Below are 17,278 nucleotides of genomic sequence, written 5' to 3'. Positions count from 1 at the left end.
CAGTAATAAAAACATTTGCTTATTTGCATCCAGAGATATTTTTATTTTGCAACTTCACCACACACACACACACACACACACACACACACACACACGGTATACAACATACACACACGCAAGCATACATGCACACATATCACTATTTCAAAAATATAAAAAGTACATTCATCAATGTATTTATGGTTTTATTTTGTGGTTTTGGTCATGTATGAGATTGCTTTTACAACAATGACCAATATGGAAGTATCTTTTACATGACAATAAAAAATGGAAAAAATTAAATTAAAAAAAGGAAAAATAGTGCATTGAATTGATTTAAAGTCTGGTGTTATCCCCTTATCCTTGTAATGACAATGAAATATTCACTCTTATTCCCACTTGTATTTTAGTGCAAGTTTCCTTTGCATTGAGACTCAAAATTGCATTCAACAACATCTTTTTCTGACATTTATTCTGATTTGTTTTCGTAATAATGGACTTAAGTGTAAGCTATAGAGAGCAGGCAGGAAATGTTCCCCATCTGTAGAGCACACCTGTTAGGATTAGAAATGAATGAACCACAAAAGATTCTGAGGTTCTGTTTAGTCCAAGTAAGTCCCCCAAAGTCTGATAACAATCTGAGGATTACCTCAAAGAAATGCATTATGGCTTTATCTCTAGCAACCTCCTAAGAAATCCTCTTCTGTTTCTTTTTTCCCCATTGTCTTCCTCTTTCTTGTTATCCTATAAGCTCTCTTTCCTCTTTCCTATATGTATTCCACTGTAGTTTCTTCAGGATCTTCCTCTGGGTTTTCAAAGATTTGCTAGTGACTATAACACTTTCCTCTGTAATGAAATGCACTTTATATTTTCTTCATGTGCATCTAGATAGAGAATTCTCATTGAATAATCTCCCTCTACTAATGGAGATAAGGCAGCTAGGTGGTTCATAGACACAGTGTTATGTAACTCTGGATGAGTCATTTAACCCTGTTTGCCTCAGTTTCCTCATGTGTCAAGTGAGCTAGAGAAGGAAAGAGCAGACCACTCCAGTATCTTTGCCAAGAAAGCTTCAAATGGAGTCACAAAGAGTCTGATGAGACTTTACAACAAGGACAATAATGGATTTTAAATTTTTTTCAGGGGCACTTAGAAATTAAATGACTTATCTAGACTGAAGAAGTCAGGTCTGGAGTCAGAGAGCCAGAGTTCAAATCCTATCTCTATGGTCACATCAAAGTTTTAGAAATAAAAAAAAAATTACTTTCAATCCCATTTCCTAAAATCAGGAAGACCTAAAGTCTGACCTCAGATGCTTATTAGTTTTGTGACCCTGGGCAAATTATTTAATTTGTTTGCTTCATTTCCCTTTTTTGTAAAATGACAATAAAATATCACCTATATCCAAGGATTGTTGTGAGGATCCATTGAGATAATATTTTTAAAACATTCAGCACAGTCTTGGCCTCAGTTTTCTGAGCTGTGAGTTAAACTAGATAATCTCTGAGTAACCTTACATTTCTAAATCCTATGATGTTATTAACTGATGATCCAAAGGAATGGAGTTAAAAGGGGCATCCCCAATAAGGAGAGAGGAGAAACTACAAAAAGGTGAGGATCATTTTTTATCCTTTATCCTATTTCAAAAAAGGTGAGAATCAAAAGAGAATAAGGGTAAATAAACAAATATCATCTCTTCAACAATCTTACCAATGACAGACTCCAGACACAGAGTTTTGTGCCTGGCTCCTTGCTATGTGAAAATATATTCCATTTGTATTTTTTCCCTAAAGAGTCTTCTTTTATTCAGAGCACAATCCTCATTCTCTCAATATATTTTCATGATAACATCAGCTTTAAATTGGAGAGCTTTAATGGTAATGTTAATAAAGCTATCAAGATTAATTTCTGTATAATATTCTTTTTTATTCCAAGATATATTTACTAATGGAGGCTTTATTTTTATCTTCTCAGAGTTATAACAAACTTATTTCCCATTTTATGTATCTGAAAAAAGAGAATCATACAGAATTTCTTTTATTATAAAGATATAGATGCAATTAAATATTCTTTCTGAAGGCTAAACTATAAAAGCAAAAGTGAAGAATTGGAAGGCAGTAACTTCTCTCTTTCATTACAAAGGAATATTACATGATTGTCAATGGGCTTGGCAGGAAATATAGCATAAAAACACAGCCAGTTCATAGAGAAGTAAAAATTCATATCTTATACTTACTCTCCTGAAGTAGAGAAACTTACTGAGAAAATAACTATATGAATGAAGCAAATAATGTCCTTAGGTTCACAAGGTGCTCTCATAGAGATAAATATAAATTATAGATAGAAAAGTACCAAAAGGCAATCCTCTCAATCTACCTGTCAGTACAGGATTGCTTTTGAATGACATGAAAGATGGTACTGCCACCATTTCTTTTAGGAGACTGTTTCATAAACACACCTCTCACTATTAAAAAAAATGTCCTTTCTATTAAGCCAATTTTAAATTTCTGCTTTTTTCCTAGCTTCATTATGATGCCATGTTTAACAATTTCCCTTTTTAATACCATTTTATCCTATTTCAAGTTATAAACAGTAGCCACATCCTCTGATTGACATATGCAAGCCGTGTGTACCTTCATTTCATCCTGACTTTAGGTCCTACACTCCTATTTTTCTCCATATTTATTCCATAAGCCTCTAAAGCTTCTTGTACCAAAAAAGAAAAAATTCAAAATAGCACTTATCCACAATTGTACCAGAATTTGTACACTCAGGTCTTTAGAACAAAATCATTCCTGCCAAATACTTTGGAATCTGGAAGTCTTTGGTCTTGTACTTTTGTAATGTCTTATTATTTGAAGAACCAAAAATTCTAAAGAAGATCATATAGATAATATAAGAGATCATTTAGAATTGAAATATTTAGAGCCATATCTTACTCAATCCAACCCCTTTTCTTATCAGTGATTTTAAGTGACTTACCCATAGCTCTAAAGTTCGGTGATTCTATGAACTGGAATAACATTAGGTCTTGTTAGTCTACACCTAGTTTCCTAATCTATTAAAGAAGAGATTGAATTAGATGATTTCCAAAGTCATTTTCAAATCTAAAAATCTTCAGATGGCAAAAGCATAACTGAATACTGAAAGTATCTGAGGAAAGAGTTTGAATGTTAAAAATCTTTTACTGTATAGATAGATAGACAGATAGATAGGTAGATAGATAGATAGATAGATAGATAGATAGATAGATAGATAGATAGATAGATGGATGGATGATGGATGAATAGATAATAGATACATAGAGAGATAGATGGATGGAATGATAGCATGATAGATAATGGTAGAGTAAGGAAGAAATAAAGTATGAATGTAAAGAAAATAAATTGCAAGACTATTACTCTATATCAACAGAAATAAAACAAATTATCATCATTCTTCTCAAGTTAGAAATAGGTGGTTACCTATTGTTAAATTGTGTATGATTTCTGAGTCAAGAGAAGGACCCTCACTGCAAAACTATCACCTCTCATTCTGTGAATTCCATAGTTAGTAATCTATTTCTCCTCAACAAACTATTCCTTTCCAGGATTCACTCATAAAAGCTAGTATTCCTAAGAAGGAGAAAAGAATTATTTCTAAGACTAATATGAATTTATGAAAAGAATTCTTTTCCTTCCAAAGAACTAAACAAGAACAGTAGAGCAGCGGTTCTCAACCTCTCAATTTGTAGCAATGAGAATACATAATGCATAACAGGTATTTACATTCTGAATCATAACTGTAACAAAATTACAGTTTTGAAGTAGCCACCAAAATAAATTTTTGGTTTGGGGTCACAGCAACATGAGGGACTGTATTGAGGGGTCACGACATTAGAAAGGTTGAGAACCGCTGCAGTAGATAATGACATTGAAGATTTTGGGGGAATGTATAAAAGAAGAGTATAGAATTAGTGAGAGGTTGGGCAGTTAGGCGGCTCGGGAGATTGAAATCTGTCCTCGGACACTTCTCAGCTGTATGACCCTGGGCAAGTCACTGATCCCCCATTGCCTAGCTCTTGTCACTGTTTGACCTTGGTACCAATACACAGTATTGATTCTAAGATGGATGACAAGGCTTTAAAAGAAAGAATCTTGGGAGGAGAGCAGAGTGTTTAAAAAAATGTTTTTATGTATCCTGAAATGTTGACTTTAGCAGTTCACATCATAGAAAAATCAATGGAACTGCCTGAAGGGAGACATTATTATAGATTTACCCAAATGTTATTTTGTAATCCATATTGAGAAACTTTTCTCAGAGCTTTACCTAAGATGGAAAAATTGAGGCTTCGCTCTAGGGTGCCAGATTTTAGAGACTGATTCAAGCCCTTATAGTTGAAAGAAATAACAGAGCTTAGCCCTTGGTTAGCAAAAGGAAAACAGAAAGATAACAGATGCCCTGTTACCTCTTCCTTTTCTCAACACTGATTCGAAAGTGGGTTGTGTAGAACTTCCTCTGAGCATGGGTTGTACTGCCCCAAGCTCACATAATGTTAGTTAAGCCTCTTGTCATCAAAAAAAGCTTTGAATATTTATTAACACCATTCATGCAAAAGAATTGTTTGTCTCTGAGAGTGGAGCCAAAAGGCCTTTTACTGGACTTGTATCTATACTTTGGAGCTAATTTTGTAGAAAACCGGATTAAATGCATTGAACATTTCTGAGAAAATATTGCAAATTCTAAAAAAATGAAATGTAATTGTTGGGGCTAATTATAGGAGTATTTGCAGTATGAGAGAATATATTTTCCTTTTATTCTAAAAAAATTATTTCAAAGGTTAATTGTAGAAAAATAAAGTCTAAAGTAATGTAAATAAGGTATTTCCTAAGAAGAATTTGGTCAAAATTTTAAAGTTATGTTAATTTTTTCCTTGGGTCTTCTTTTTAAAAAAATTATCCCTTACATGAATTGCAAAATTACAATTTTAAAAAAGAATTCATTTTAAAAATAAATAAAATAGCAGATAATATTCTCAACAATAACTTCAAGAGATGAGAAGAGGACAGGTGACATTATTTAAGGCAGAAAAAGGTTGCAGATACTACAGGATATGCATTCTCTTCATTGTGAGCTGCAAAGTCTGTCTAAATAACAGAATCCTCTCAGGCAGAGAATCTGCTTGGGATGACCATGTGTTATTTTATTTGGACTATCTTCATCTTCAAATGTTGACTTTTCATCTGTGACCAGAGAATAAAATCTGTATGAGGAATGTGTAAAAGATTTAATCCTTGTTTATTCATTAGCCAAAGGTTTTTGTCAAATCCTGCTGTGTCTTTGTTTATTTCTCAAGGTGATTATGGATGCATTCCCAATATGGTGCTTAAATCTGACTTATATAGTGGAACTTTGATTAAAGAATTAAGCTTAACTTAAAATCAGAAATGTAAATAGTTGTTATAAATATAAATTGACTTACAAAAAGCTACACGCGAGAAAATTGGCAAGGTGATCTATTGGGGATTGCAGTAAGCAGGAAATTTAAAATTGTGTTTTCTTTTTCATTTTTATACCTCAGTTTCCTTAGAAGTAAATTGGAAAAGACAGCATGGCTTAGTAAATTGGTGTAAAACTAAAATAAAAAGAGGGGGGCACTAATTTGTACATAAGGATCCTCTGGACTCTACATTGATTTAGTTTAAATACATAATATTAAACATGATTTATTATATTTTTATTTTGTTAAATATTGCTCAATTCCACTTTGATTTGAGTAGTTATCAGGAATTTTTGGACTGCATGTTTGATACCTTGGGTATTTGGGTAAAAAACTGGACTTGTATTTATTAAAACCTACGTACAAGTATTTCAGCTTGATATCTGTGGCATTTTAAACAATTCGCTCATAATGCAGAAATGCATTAGGCATTTCTATAAGACTGGAAGTTGTCCTATCTGCATTGGTAGAAAAATTTCTTCTCTGACAATTCCTAAACCAATAAAAACCAAAGGTTTTGTCTCTCTTCTCCCTTTAACCTCCTCCTGAAAAAAAAAAATGCCATCATACTTAAAATAATGGATTCTCAAGCAGAGAGGGACCTTGAAGGTCATCTAATCTAATCTCCTCATTTTATGCATAAGGAAACCAAAGCTCTAAGAGGTTCAATGAATTACCCAAAGTCATTTGAGTAGTAAACAGGAGAGCTAGGAAATTTTACTACCCTGAATTTTTGAACTCCAAAGTAGTCCAGCTCACATGATTGTTTCCCGAGAATAATACTTTAGAGAAATATTATAACAGGGTGTAGGAGGCACAATTGAGTGGATCAGCAATGAGAATAATTATATCATCAGAGAATAATTATATTAACACACAATAATGTGGTGATGTTAAAATACATTCCTTACAGCAACTCTGTGATGACTGGGGTAATGTGTATATATTGTTTGTATCTGTATTTTTAAACTATCAGAGGACAGAAAGTAGAAGTTTGGGATAAGAGCAAAGGTTTGCCAACATGGGTATAGACCCAGGGACTGACCTTGTGTTTTGTGTTATCAGAGAACAAATCAGAGGGCTCCAAAGTTTGATCAATAGTCATTCAATGTTGCTGGCCATAGCAATTTATAATGCCTTAAATAAATTTTACTTTTAATAAAATATTTAATTAAATTAACTCAGTTTATATAAATATACATATATATGTATGTATGTATATGAAACTAAAAAAAAATCAGAGCCTTATAGAGTTCTTATATATAAGGTAGGCATCTACCATGGGTACAGTATGTAAGAAGGATACTTTTTAAAAAAAGCTCTCCTGCCTACATTTTTTTTTTTGTAAAAATAAGTCGTTTCCTGTGTTGTATTAAAGACTTAAAGTCTGGTGATCTAGAATGAAAAGGAGCTACAGTTTTCAACCCTTACCTAAGGTCCAGAAATGTACCTACCTTGGCTTTGCCCAAAAGAATGTAGGAAGGTTACCTATGAGAGAATGTAGGCATTACAATTAAATAGTATTGCCAAGAGACTAATAATAATGAGCAGAATAATAAATCATAAGGAAAAGTCTATATAAAATGGGAGATGATTGAGAAAATAAGAAAAAAAGCTGTCACTCCCAAGCCTAAATTTAACTGGGTTTTTCATTGTGCCCATTTGAACAAAAACGAATGTGTCAAATCATCCTTCTTTTTTAGGATACTCAGCAATATCCAGTTCTATACATGAGACTTCCTCACCCTAGTATGCAGTCTTTAGGGAAAACAGTAAAATTAGAATGTACGAACAAATGAGGTTCCATAATAGTGGCAATACTTGTTCTCATCCAAAAAAAAGGTTGTTTCGCAGCTAGACTTACGATTATGTGTTACATAGAGAAAGGAAGTTAAAGTTGAAAAGGCTAAAAAAAAAATAAAAAAAAAAACTAATGTGACTAGAGGATCTTTTTACAAAAATTACATAAAATGTTTCTATCCAACTTGATAATTCATAGTCTGTTCAGCCCTACTCTACCCACCAGCAGACTGTTCTGAGTAAAGAATTATCAGCTCATACAAGGGGACAGAAATGCATCTAAATGAAAATTAACTAGAACAAGTAAGGCAACATGTTAAAAAAAAAAAAACAAACACAACTCTAGTTCCCTCTTTGGAGCTAGAGAATTTTGAAGAAGCAGGTTGAAAAGCAGCTGGTCAACATGCCAGAAGCTACTTGCTAATTACAGCAGTGAGTTAATCAATGAAACAACAGTTTAGCTTCTGGGTGTAATAAAATAAGATAAAAGACCACTCAAATTTCCTACCATTTAGGTATAGTCAGGATTCTATTGGCATAGATAATTTCCCTCTTAAACCTGTTTCCTTTCAAGGCATCAGTTCATACAGCTGCCTGACAGCTGTTCACACCCAAAACAACAAGGACTCATTCTCTCTGTCTCTCTGTCTCTCTCTGTCTCTCTGTCTCTCCCTCTCTCCCTCTCTCTCTCTATCTCTCTCTCTCCTTCCCTCTCTGTCTCTCTGTCTCTGTCTCTGTCTCTCTCTCTGTCTGTCTATCTCTCTCTGTCTCTGTCTGTCTCACTCTGTCTCTCTGTCTCTGTTTCTCTGTCTCTGTCTCTCTCTCTGTCTCTATCTCTCTCTCTCTCCTTCCCTCTCTGTCTCTCTGTCTCTGTCTCTCTCTCTCTCTCTCCTTCCCTCTCTGTCTCTCTGTCTCTATCTCTCTCTCTCCTTCCCTCTCTGTCTCTCTGTCTCTGTCTCTGTCTCTCTCTCTGTCTGTCTATCTCTCTCTGTCTCTGTCTGTCTCACTCTGTCTCTCTGTCTCTGTTTCTCTGTCTCTGTCTCTGTCTCTCTCTCTTTCTCTGTCTCTCTGTCTCTCTTTCTCTGTCTCTCTGTCTCTCTGTCTCTCTCTCTGTCTCTCTGTCTCTGTCTCTGTCTCTGTCTCTCTGTCTCTGTCTCTCTCTCTCTCGCTCTCTCTCTCTTTTTCTCTCTCTGTCTCTCAGAATCTGATGGTGCTCATATAGAAAATGTGAAAAGGAAGGGACAGTAAGAACTGATGTAAATATTTACCAAGGCCATTCAAAGAAGTGTTTTGTTATGTACTTTTGTGTTTGCTTTCAAAACATTTAAATGCAGTGACAGATGGCTTGTACAGTTTTATCAGCACTTGTGTCCTTATATATTCAACCAGCCAAGGCTGATAACTGAGCTCATACATTACAGATTGCACTAGAAACAAATACTGGAAGGAGAAAAAATCAATAAAAGAATTCAGTGTGAAATAAACTTAATACAGAGATTTTAATTTATTTTAAGAGAAAGAAGAATGAATGTGTTTATGAAATTAGCAAGTATTTGGAAAACAATTGTGGAAAGCATTGCTACAGGCTTAGGGAATGAATAAAAATTATAAATCATTTTTAAAAAGTCTTAGTGGGGCCATGGGCCGAAGTTATTCCCACTACACAAATATATTTTCTCAGGTTAAATTTACATGTTAAACATCTATTTCGTTTTATTTTGTTGACATTTAGTGATAATTAACTTTTTGGATACGAGTTAAAAACATCTTTTGTAAGCTGAACGCATTAAATTCTCAACATCTTTCTCTGTCATAGAAATGAAATATATCTGGCACTCTAGATTTAGTCTTTTTTCCCTTTCTATCACATTAAGTTCATAAAAAATGTTTTTCTTACCAAAGAATGGCATGGAACTTGCAAAAAGGAAACTTCCAAAATCCCTTAACATTTTTCATTAGTAGTATATTTAAAACTAATTTTTCTTTCTAGAATCCTCAAACCAACTGAATATGACAGATAGGTATTGAATCAAATGGCTCATGTGTAAAGGTTACCTATTTTTCTTCTGTTTCATGTCCCAGGGGTAAAATAATCAAAATATCATCTAAAAAGTGTCACTTCACAGAGGACTGCCCAGCTGCTAAAGTTCTTATCTAAAAGATTTACCTAAGGATCTGGAAAACTTTGATAAAAATCCATCTACACACTGAATTAATAATCTGGAAATTTCATTTAAGGGACTTCAGGGAATCCCTCATAGAAGAATTTGACTTCATTTAAAATCCTCCCAACTATTTTCCTCTGGAGAGTAGTTGCAGACTAGAGAGAGACAGAGACAGAGAGAAATAGAATGCAATACACATATATATGCACATATATGCTAGCACATTCTAATAGTATATGATCTGTCATTTATTGAAGCAGAGGAACCTTCATAGATTGAGAGAAACTATACAGCTTTGTAAACAAAATCCATTTGTTAATCACTTATTAAGATGCAAATGAGAAGTGAAAAGATAATGAACTATATATATATGTATGTATATATTTCTCTGTGTTTTATCTATGAATGTACACCTGTTCCCAGCTGTGTGGCACACATGTATTTTAAATCTCCAAATGACCTTTCTTTTGTGATTTACTCAGCATTGTGTGTTGACTTTAGCTAGCTTAGGGTATCAACTTCTTACTCTTCCTCTGACTAGAAAGAAAATCTAAATTTATTTTAATTGTTGCTTTTACTGGAAAAATCAGTTTTTACTTTTAGAAATATCAGAATATATAGACTATAAGTATTAATAAACACAAAGGGTGAAATATATTTTGGACTGATGGCAAACATTACCCTCAACATTGATATCTAAACAATCAATCAAGTTCTTATTGAGCACCTCTGTCCCAGGCACTGGGAATCCAAAAAAAAAAAAGAATAAATCCCTTCCTCCAAGTAGCTTAAATTCTCTTTGGGGAGATGGAATACATATATAAAAATGGAACAAAGTGTTAGTTAAGTCATATAGCATAGGTATTGTTTTTCCTCTTTTACAGATGAGCAAGTTCAATTTTATTTAATTTTTTTTGGACTTACTTATAGATAGCCTATTAAATGTCAAGGCTGGGACCTGAATTCAGCCAGGTCTTTTGATTTTAAGACTCTTATAGACAATCCCAGCCCAAGGATTATCATGTGAAAAATTGGATGTTCTCTTCTAATTTCTACATTTTCTTTATCATGTATTGATTGGATGCTTACTTATGTGCTCAGGGCTATAATAGTCATTGTATAAAAATGAAAATGTAAATACAAGATATTGTACCTTCCTTCAATGGTCTAGGTGGAGAAAGAAGCAATGTACAGGAATAATATACAGGAAGCAATCACAAACTGATTATTGCCCTTCATGAAAATCTTTGTTGGTGATCATAATATAAGCACTGAATCATATCGTAAGACCTGAAGGAGTTCAGAGAACAGGGAATAATAAATGGCAAAATTAATTGACAGAATGCTTCATAAAGGATGGAGGTCTTGAGGCATTTCTTCAAGTTGGGCTTAGATTTGGATCCAAAGGGAAAGAAGAAGGAATTTCCCAGTGATGAAATTAATATGCACTAAGGCTTGGAGAGCTTTGCCCGTTTTGGGGAGAGTGAGGAAATATGGCACAAGAAGATTGGGAAATCGTGGGAGGATAGATTGCTAGAGTTACATGATGTAGACATCTTATAGAGGACCATGAAAGGCACCTGGGGTGATTAGACAGGAAGTGCTATGAAAGAAGTTATTCAAAGGTTTTGGAGCAAAGAAAAGCAAACTAATGAAGGCAGGACTTTAAACAACTAGGTTCAAAAACTTTATATGAACAATAATTTTTGGTTTATTTTTGTGTTTGTATTAACTTTGCATTTAATCTTTGCTTTATTCCAGTCCCTTCCCTCACTCAAATCCATCCTGCAACCTACTACCCAATTAATCTTATATTTGTTTGTCTGTGCTAACATGTCTTTAAAAAAAAAGAAAACTGGTTAGGTAGCTGTAGCAACAAATCAGGCTGCAGATTGATGAAGTCTTGGGACAAAGTGATGGCAGTGGAAATGATGAGGGCAGACACATATAGAGGATAATTTTTTTAATGTTTTCTTTACATTTTGGTGCAAAAAAAATTTTAATTAAAAAAAAATCTGTGTATCTACAAATGATGCTAAATAGCTTCCCTAATATGCAAAACTCCCATTCTATGTATAGATAATGCTCTTCTCACAACCTACCCGTCCCACCTCCCAAATTTGCCTGCATCAGGTCTGGTCCATGAAAGGGATTCTCTAATTCAGATAGGAATGTTTAAAACTGAAAGATATAATTAACCTGTAAAACTAAGCACCTTGGAATAATATGAAAGTTAATGGCTATCATCTTTTTATTTAATCCCATAACCACCACCCATAATTATTGGATACTTAGAAATAAGAGAGTACTAGCTAAAAATAACTTTGGAATTTAGTATATTCTAATTACTAAATTACATTTATTGCTAACATAATACAAACTAGCAGAAATGTTTTCTTTTTTCCTACTGATTAATGTCTGCGTTTTAAAGTACCACATGCCTGTAGCATTCATGCCTATCCACTTAACCTCATTTGAGAAATCAATCCTAATTTCCAAGCTATCACTTATCACTTGACTGCTTAATCAAGTAAAAAAAAAAGAAAGAAAAAAATGTTTCCTTAACTATTTGAAACAAGTTTTAAATTCATACGTTAGTCATGAAATCCTTGTTCAAATTCATGCTTTACAAAGTCTGAAAATAATTAAATGATGAAGATATAGAAAGTGGTTTATTAATATTTCCCTGAAATTAGACAATATATGATTAAATCAGAATCTTTGCCTCAATTTTATAGCTTTGAAAATCTCAAAAATATGTTGGGCTAGAGCAGGAGGTAAATTTTGGCAGAGAATGCAGATAATTTTTTTGCTGAATTTGATTTCAGAGTGCCTGCAGCTGGCTGGCTGGCTGTGCTCTTACTAGTATATTACAGTTAAAAAAAAGAGTAGCCCAATATATGTTGGATTTGAAAATATCTAAACACATTTCTATCCTCTGGCTTCATGGAAGAATACAATACATTGATGCTGATGTGGCAAAAAGTCAGATTTTTTTTATTTTATACATGCAGTCATTTGTACTTTATAATTGTCCTATGTATGAAGTAATTCTTTTGCATATCATTTTTTAGAGCTGTAGCGTTTATCCTCCAGAGTATTTAAGTCTTAAATGTTATACTGTATTTTCCCAAGGTTTCCTATAACTATCTTCTTGTACTTTTTGAATATGATAAATCATTACTCCTAATTTATATATTATGAGAATCTTGGTAGAGAAACTCACAGGTGTATTTGTGAATGTGTGTATAAATATACATAATAAATATGTATGTATTTTTCTCTGAGTTAAGGTATCGTTTTAAGCGAAAAAAGTAAATTTACCTCTGTTCTTAAGAATCTCAATCTTCAAGTCATTTTACTGTGCTTTTAAATCTCTCTTCTTTTGTAGGAATGGGACAAAAGGCAAATTCAGGTTTAGAACAATCCTCAGTGACCATTTTTTCCATCACATACCCAAATAAGAATCAATTCTAGACTCTCCTTATTTGAATGGTTCTCAAGCTTTTCCTTACATTTTTCTAATGAAGAATGGATTGATGAAAGCTATTTTCTCAAAATTATTAGTTTAATCATCTTGATTTCTTTTAAGCAAGCAAAATTCCTAACTCCTTTTTTTTTTCTTTATTCTTGTTGTCTTCTACAGATGGGCCTCTGGGTCCCCGAGGATTAGCTGAAGCCACCGAGATGTGTACTCAAGAATGTCTGGTGTTGGGTCACTCTGATAACTGCTGGATGCCTCCTGGCCTGGGTCCCTACCAACAGCCCAAATCTCCTCTCTCCACCTTTGCCCCTCAAAAGGAATGGGTGAAGAAGGACAAACTGGTGAATGGGCACACATTGACCAGGACCTGGAAAGAAGATAGCAACAGGAACCAGTTCAATGATCGGAAGCAGTATGGTCCCAACGAAGGCCATTTCAACAGTGCCATGAGTGACATACCATTGGCTAATCTGAAGTCTTATAAACAGGCTTCAGGAGCTGTTGAGAGTCCCAAGGAACACCAACTATAAGAAATAGCTACTTGGGACGGAGTGACTTTAGCCTACGTAGACTTGCTAATACTGTGTGTGTGTCAGAGCTTTATATATTGGGTAGATCTCTAGGACTATGCCTCTTCTAATAGGGATATGTACATCTTGGCATGAGCACCACGAAAGGGATGATGTCCTGCAACGCAAAGGAGAAGAAAAATACTTCTACGCACGTGGTTTTGTTCACCAGACTCGAGGACACTCCACAGATATCGCTACAGTACAAATATCCCTTCTCGTGTTCTGTTTTTTTGACTGGACTGCTGCTATGAACAACAGAAGATATACTTGGAGAGGGAGAAAGGTCAAAGGATTGCAATGATTGACAAGCATATCCACTTAGAAAATCGTGCTCTTGTTGTCATTGGTTTGTGCTGGAACCACTATACTTGACATCATTACTTCAAGCAACTTAAATGATAAACTTAAACCTATTGTGCTATTAACAATGTTAGTGGGACACTTGTCAGTCAATCAGTGTTCAAGTATTTGTAAATAGAAGCAAGTTATTACTAATGACTTTTGTGTACCTATAACGGTCACCTAAAATATACGATAGCATAATTCTGTGTCTTTTATGATTGTTCCCTTTTTTCCTTTTTTTCCTTTTTCCCTCTTATTGGTTTTATTATTTCATTTAGTGAGGGTGTTTCTGTGTTAATTGTCTGATACGCACTGTTCCAAGGAAGTCAAAACACTTGTGTTTTTCTTATAAAAAGGTTCTGAAATCTTGCTTCTTGTATGATAGCACATGATAATCATGAGCTGGCAAAGAGACCCGTCTGAAAGTTGGAACAACAAGAGGACTTGTGCAAGAGCTGGAAAACTCTGAACCTAAACCTTTTTTTTTTTTAAAGCTAGTTTTCTTTTTTCAAAGCAGCAAAATAAAAAATAATCTCTAATAAGTAGTATCTGGAAATGAGAAATGGAAAAGTGATATTCTTCAGAAAGTGATCCAATCCAAAGTGATCAGAAATGTCGTTGTCATCCGGGCAATTTGAATGAATCACAATTGGAACACATGGAAGAAAAAATAATAATTTAAAAATAGTAATTATATTTGAACAAATGTGTGTCTATAACTAAGACAGTTTGTATTGCTGAAAAGGCAGCTTTTGTGTTTATGCTCATCTGCGTTAATGTTGTAGTAACACGTGTTTTAGACCATAGCCACAAAATATTTAATGTGTCGTGCCTTCATGATGTAACAGAGCATTCTCCTGGTAGGCTAGTTGGGGAAAATAAAGGGTCAAATCTCTAATTATTGCTGTTTAACTGTTTGTTATCATAGTTGGTCAATGCCTGGCAGGTACCAGCATCATGTCACTTCAGTGAAACCCAAAGAGTGACTCCTAATGTTAATAAGATCTCAGTTGCACGTACAAAGAAATTCAAATTTGAACATTCTTAGGAGGTTTTTGTTAAGGCATGACAGATGATTTAAACAAATAAATAGCATGCAAAAAAAGTCCTTACTGAGAAAAGTGAAAGTTAACACCACAATTAAACATGAGTTTTAAAGGTAATAATAATAATAATAATAATAATAAAATAATAATAAAAATAAAAACGTTTGCTAATCTGATAGTTAATTTGTTCTTACCAAAAAAATTATTTTGTATATAGCAATTCACTTTTTTTTCACATTATAATGGTATAAAATGGGTTGGGGGTGCATTGCTTATTGCAGTACTTATGTCAGTTTGTGAAGGGTGTTTGATGACTTTGACAGAATAAATATCTAAACAGTTATCCTTGTTACTGCTTTGCCAGTTCAACGTTATTTACAGTTATTCAGCTCTTGCAATAAATGTTCTGAATTCCTGATTGTGTTGTGTTAGTTATTTGTGAAAATGGATTCTTCTCTTCTTTCTTTGATGTAAATGTATATTCATAAAGATACATTTTAAAACTGAAATACACATTATTTGCTGGCAGGGGAGTGGGGGAATCAAAAACTAATAATGTCATAATCTTGCCTGAGGATACAATCAGGGATTTTGTAAATTGTCAACAAGGATCCCTTCCTGAGGAAATCTGAGAATACTAACGTTACTTTCTGCTAGTTACTATTTTGGCACAAGAGTTATGTATCAACTTTTGAAAGCATCCAAAGTGAAATCAAAGCAGTCTGGACAAAATGAGGTCAGTACTGAGCCCATCAAAAATTTGGGAATCTGGGTGAAATCAAGAAAGCTCTGTGGACTGGAATATATATCGAAAGCTGGTCCATGGAGTTTGACAGTGAAAAAAAAATGTCTAAACTTCTTCTTGGTCCAGAAAAAAAAAAATCGGAATCGTGATCATAGGTCAAACCAACTGACAGTTCAGTTTTCATATTTTGCCCTAGATAACTTGATCATTGTTCATTCACAGGAAGAGAATAAACATAATCATTGGAATTTATGGATGGAAATGGACCATAGTGACCAGTTAGTCCAAACCCCTCACTTTGCAAATGAAAAATACTGAACCATAGAAAATGAATTGACATCCTTAAGAACTGAGTTCTAGTTAGTGAGTGGCATAGACCAGATTTTCTGAACCTTTCCAATAATCATACTTAATGTCATTTGATTATTAAATGATGACTGTGTTCAGGATAATGTATTATGGATAGATCAATAGAGAGATAGAAAGAGAGATTAGATAGATAGACAGATAGAAGTATGTGCACAAAAGATAAATGTGTATAAATTGTATATAAAATTATATACATGAAAATGTATGTAATATATAATATAGTTACATATAGGCATATTGATCTATACAATTGAATTATATTAGTTATGTATAACTACTGATAAGACATGTATGTAAATAGATATATAATTAGTCATCATAAATTTATAGATAATTGATTAACTTGATCCCCCTCTAGTCAAAAATCTCAGCAATCACATAGTTCTTTCCTTGTACTTGAAGAGCCAAGGCTAAAAATGCAGCTGAAGACCACAGAACATTTCAGTATTTGTTGAACTCTCAGGGCTGGAAGCCAGGAATAATTATTATTAGTGAAAAGGTTGGCAGAGAGGGATGAAAGGGATGCCTTGTCCGCCTTGATTCTAAAATGCAGGCCAAAAGCATACATTATAGGACTACAAATTAAACTAATATGAAAAGGAAGAAAAAATTACATTTATTTTTTTTTTCCATAATGGCTCTGGCCTATTGTCTTAATTGTTGTTTTGTTATTTATTTTAAAAATGTCAAAGAAAACCCTCACTTGCTTTCCCTACCTAAGAAATTTACTATTTAGTTGCTTTGTGTTTCCTTTTAAATTTTAAATTTCTTTATGTTATTAAAGACACAATTATCCTATCATGCACACTCTATAATCTACACAGTACATTTTAAAAATATATATGTTAAATAAAAATTAGATGATGTAGTAGATGAAAATATAATAAAATATTTAAAATAATGGGCAACTTTATGAAACAATCAAATGTTGCATAATGCAAAGAATAATGGATACAAATCCAGGTTTTTCTGACATACTGCCTTGTGATAATGATAGCATCATACTCTTTGGTTTTAAGTTTTATAATCTATAAAATAAAGAGTAATGATTATACAATATTTGAGGTCCATTTCAACTTTGTGAAAATTGTGATGTGCACTATCTAGTCATAGCATATATATATATATGTATGTATTTACATATATATAGATAGATATAGATATAGGCAATTTCTCTAATTGTAGCTACAAACAGAATCACTCTAAAGGCTGGCCGTTAGTCCTTTAATTCCATCTTCCTCTTATCTTGTGAAATCTTTCCTAACTTTTACCAGTTAAGTATATATGATCATCACGG

At 33.5% G+C, this 17,278-nt stretch overlaps 1 protein-coding gene across 4 annotated transcripts in view; it reads left to right on the top strand.

Moving 5' to 3' along the window:
* Positions 1–15,285, top strand: part of PCDH9 (protocadherin 9) — a 1,086,222-nt gene extending 1,070,937 nt beyond the window's left edge. For all 4 annotated transcript variants that reach the window (XM_056807922.1, XM_056807925.1, XM_056807923.1 and 1 more), the window contains one exon: positions 13,070–15,285. In XM_056807922.1, coding sequence (XP_056663900.1) covers positions 13,070–13,437 — 368 coding nt within the window. In that variant the 3' untranslated portion in view covers positions 13,438–15,285. The remainder of the gene's footprint in view (positions 1–13,069) is intronic.
* The last annotated feature ends 1,993 nt before the right edge of the window (positions 15,286–17,278 follow it).

This window comes from Monodelphis domestica, chromosome 8 (genome assembly GCF_027887165.1).
Source record: "Monodelphis domestica isolate mMonDom1 chromosome 8, mMonDom1.pri, whole genome shotgun sequence".
In the NCBI taxonomy this organism is placed as follows: domain Eukaryota; kingdom Metazoa; phylum Chordata; class Mammalia; order Didelphimorphia; family Didelphidae; genus Monodelphis; species Monodelphis domestica.
This window is presented reverse-complemented; position numbering and strand designations above follow the sequence as displayed.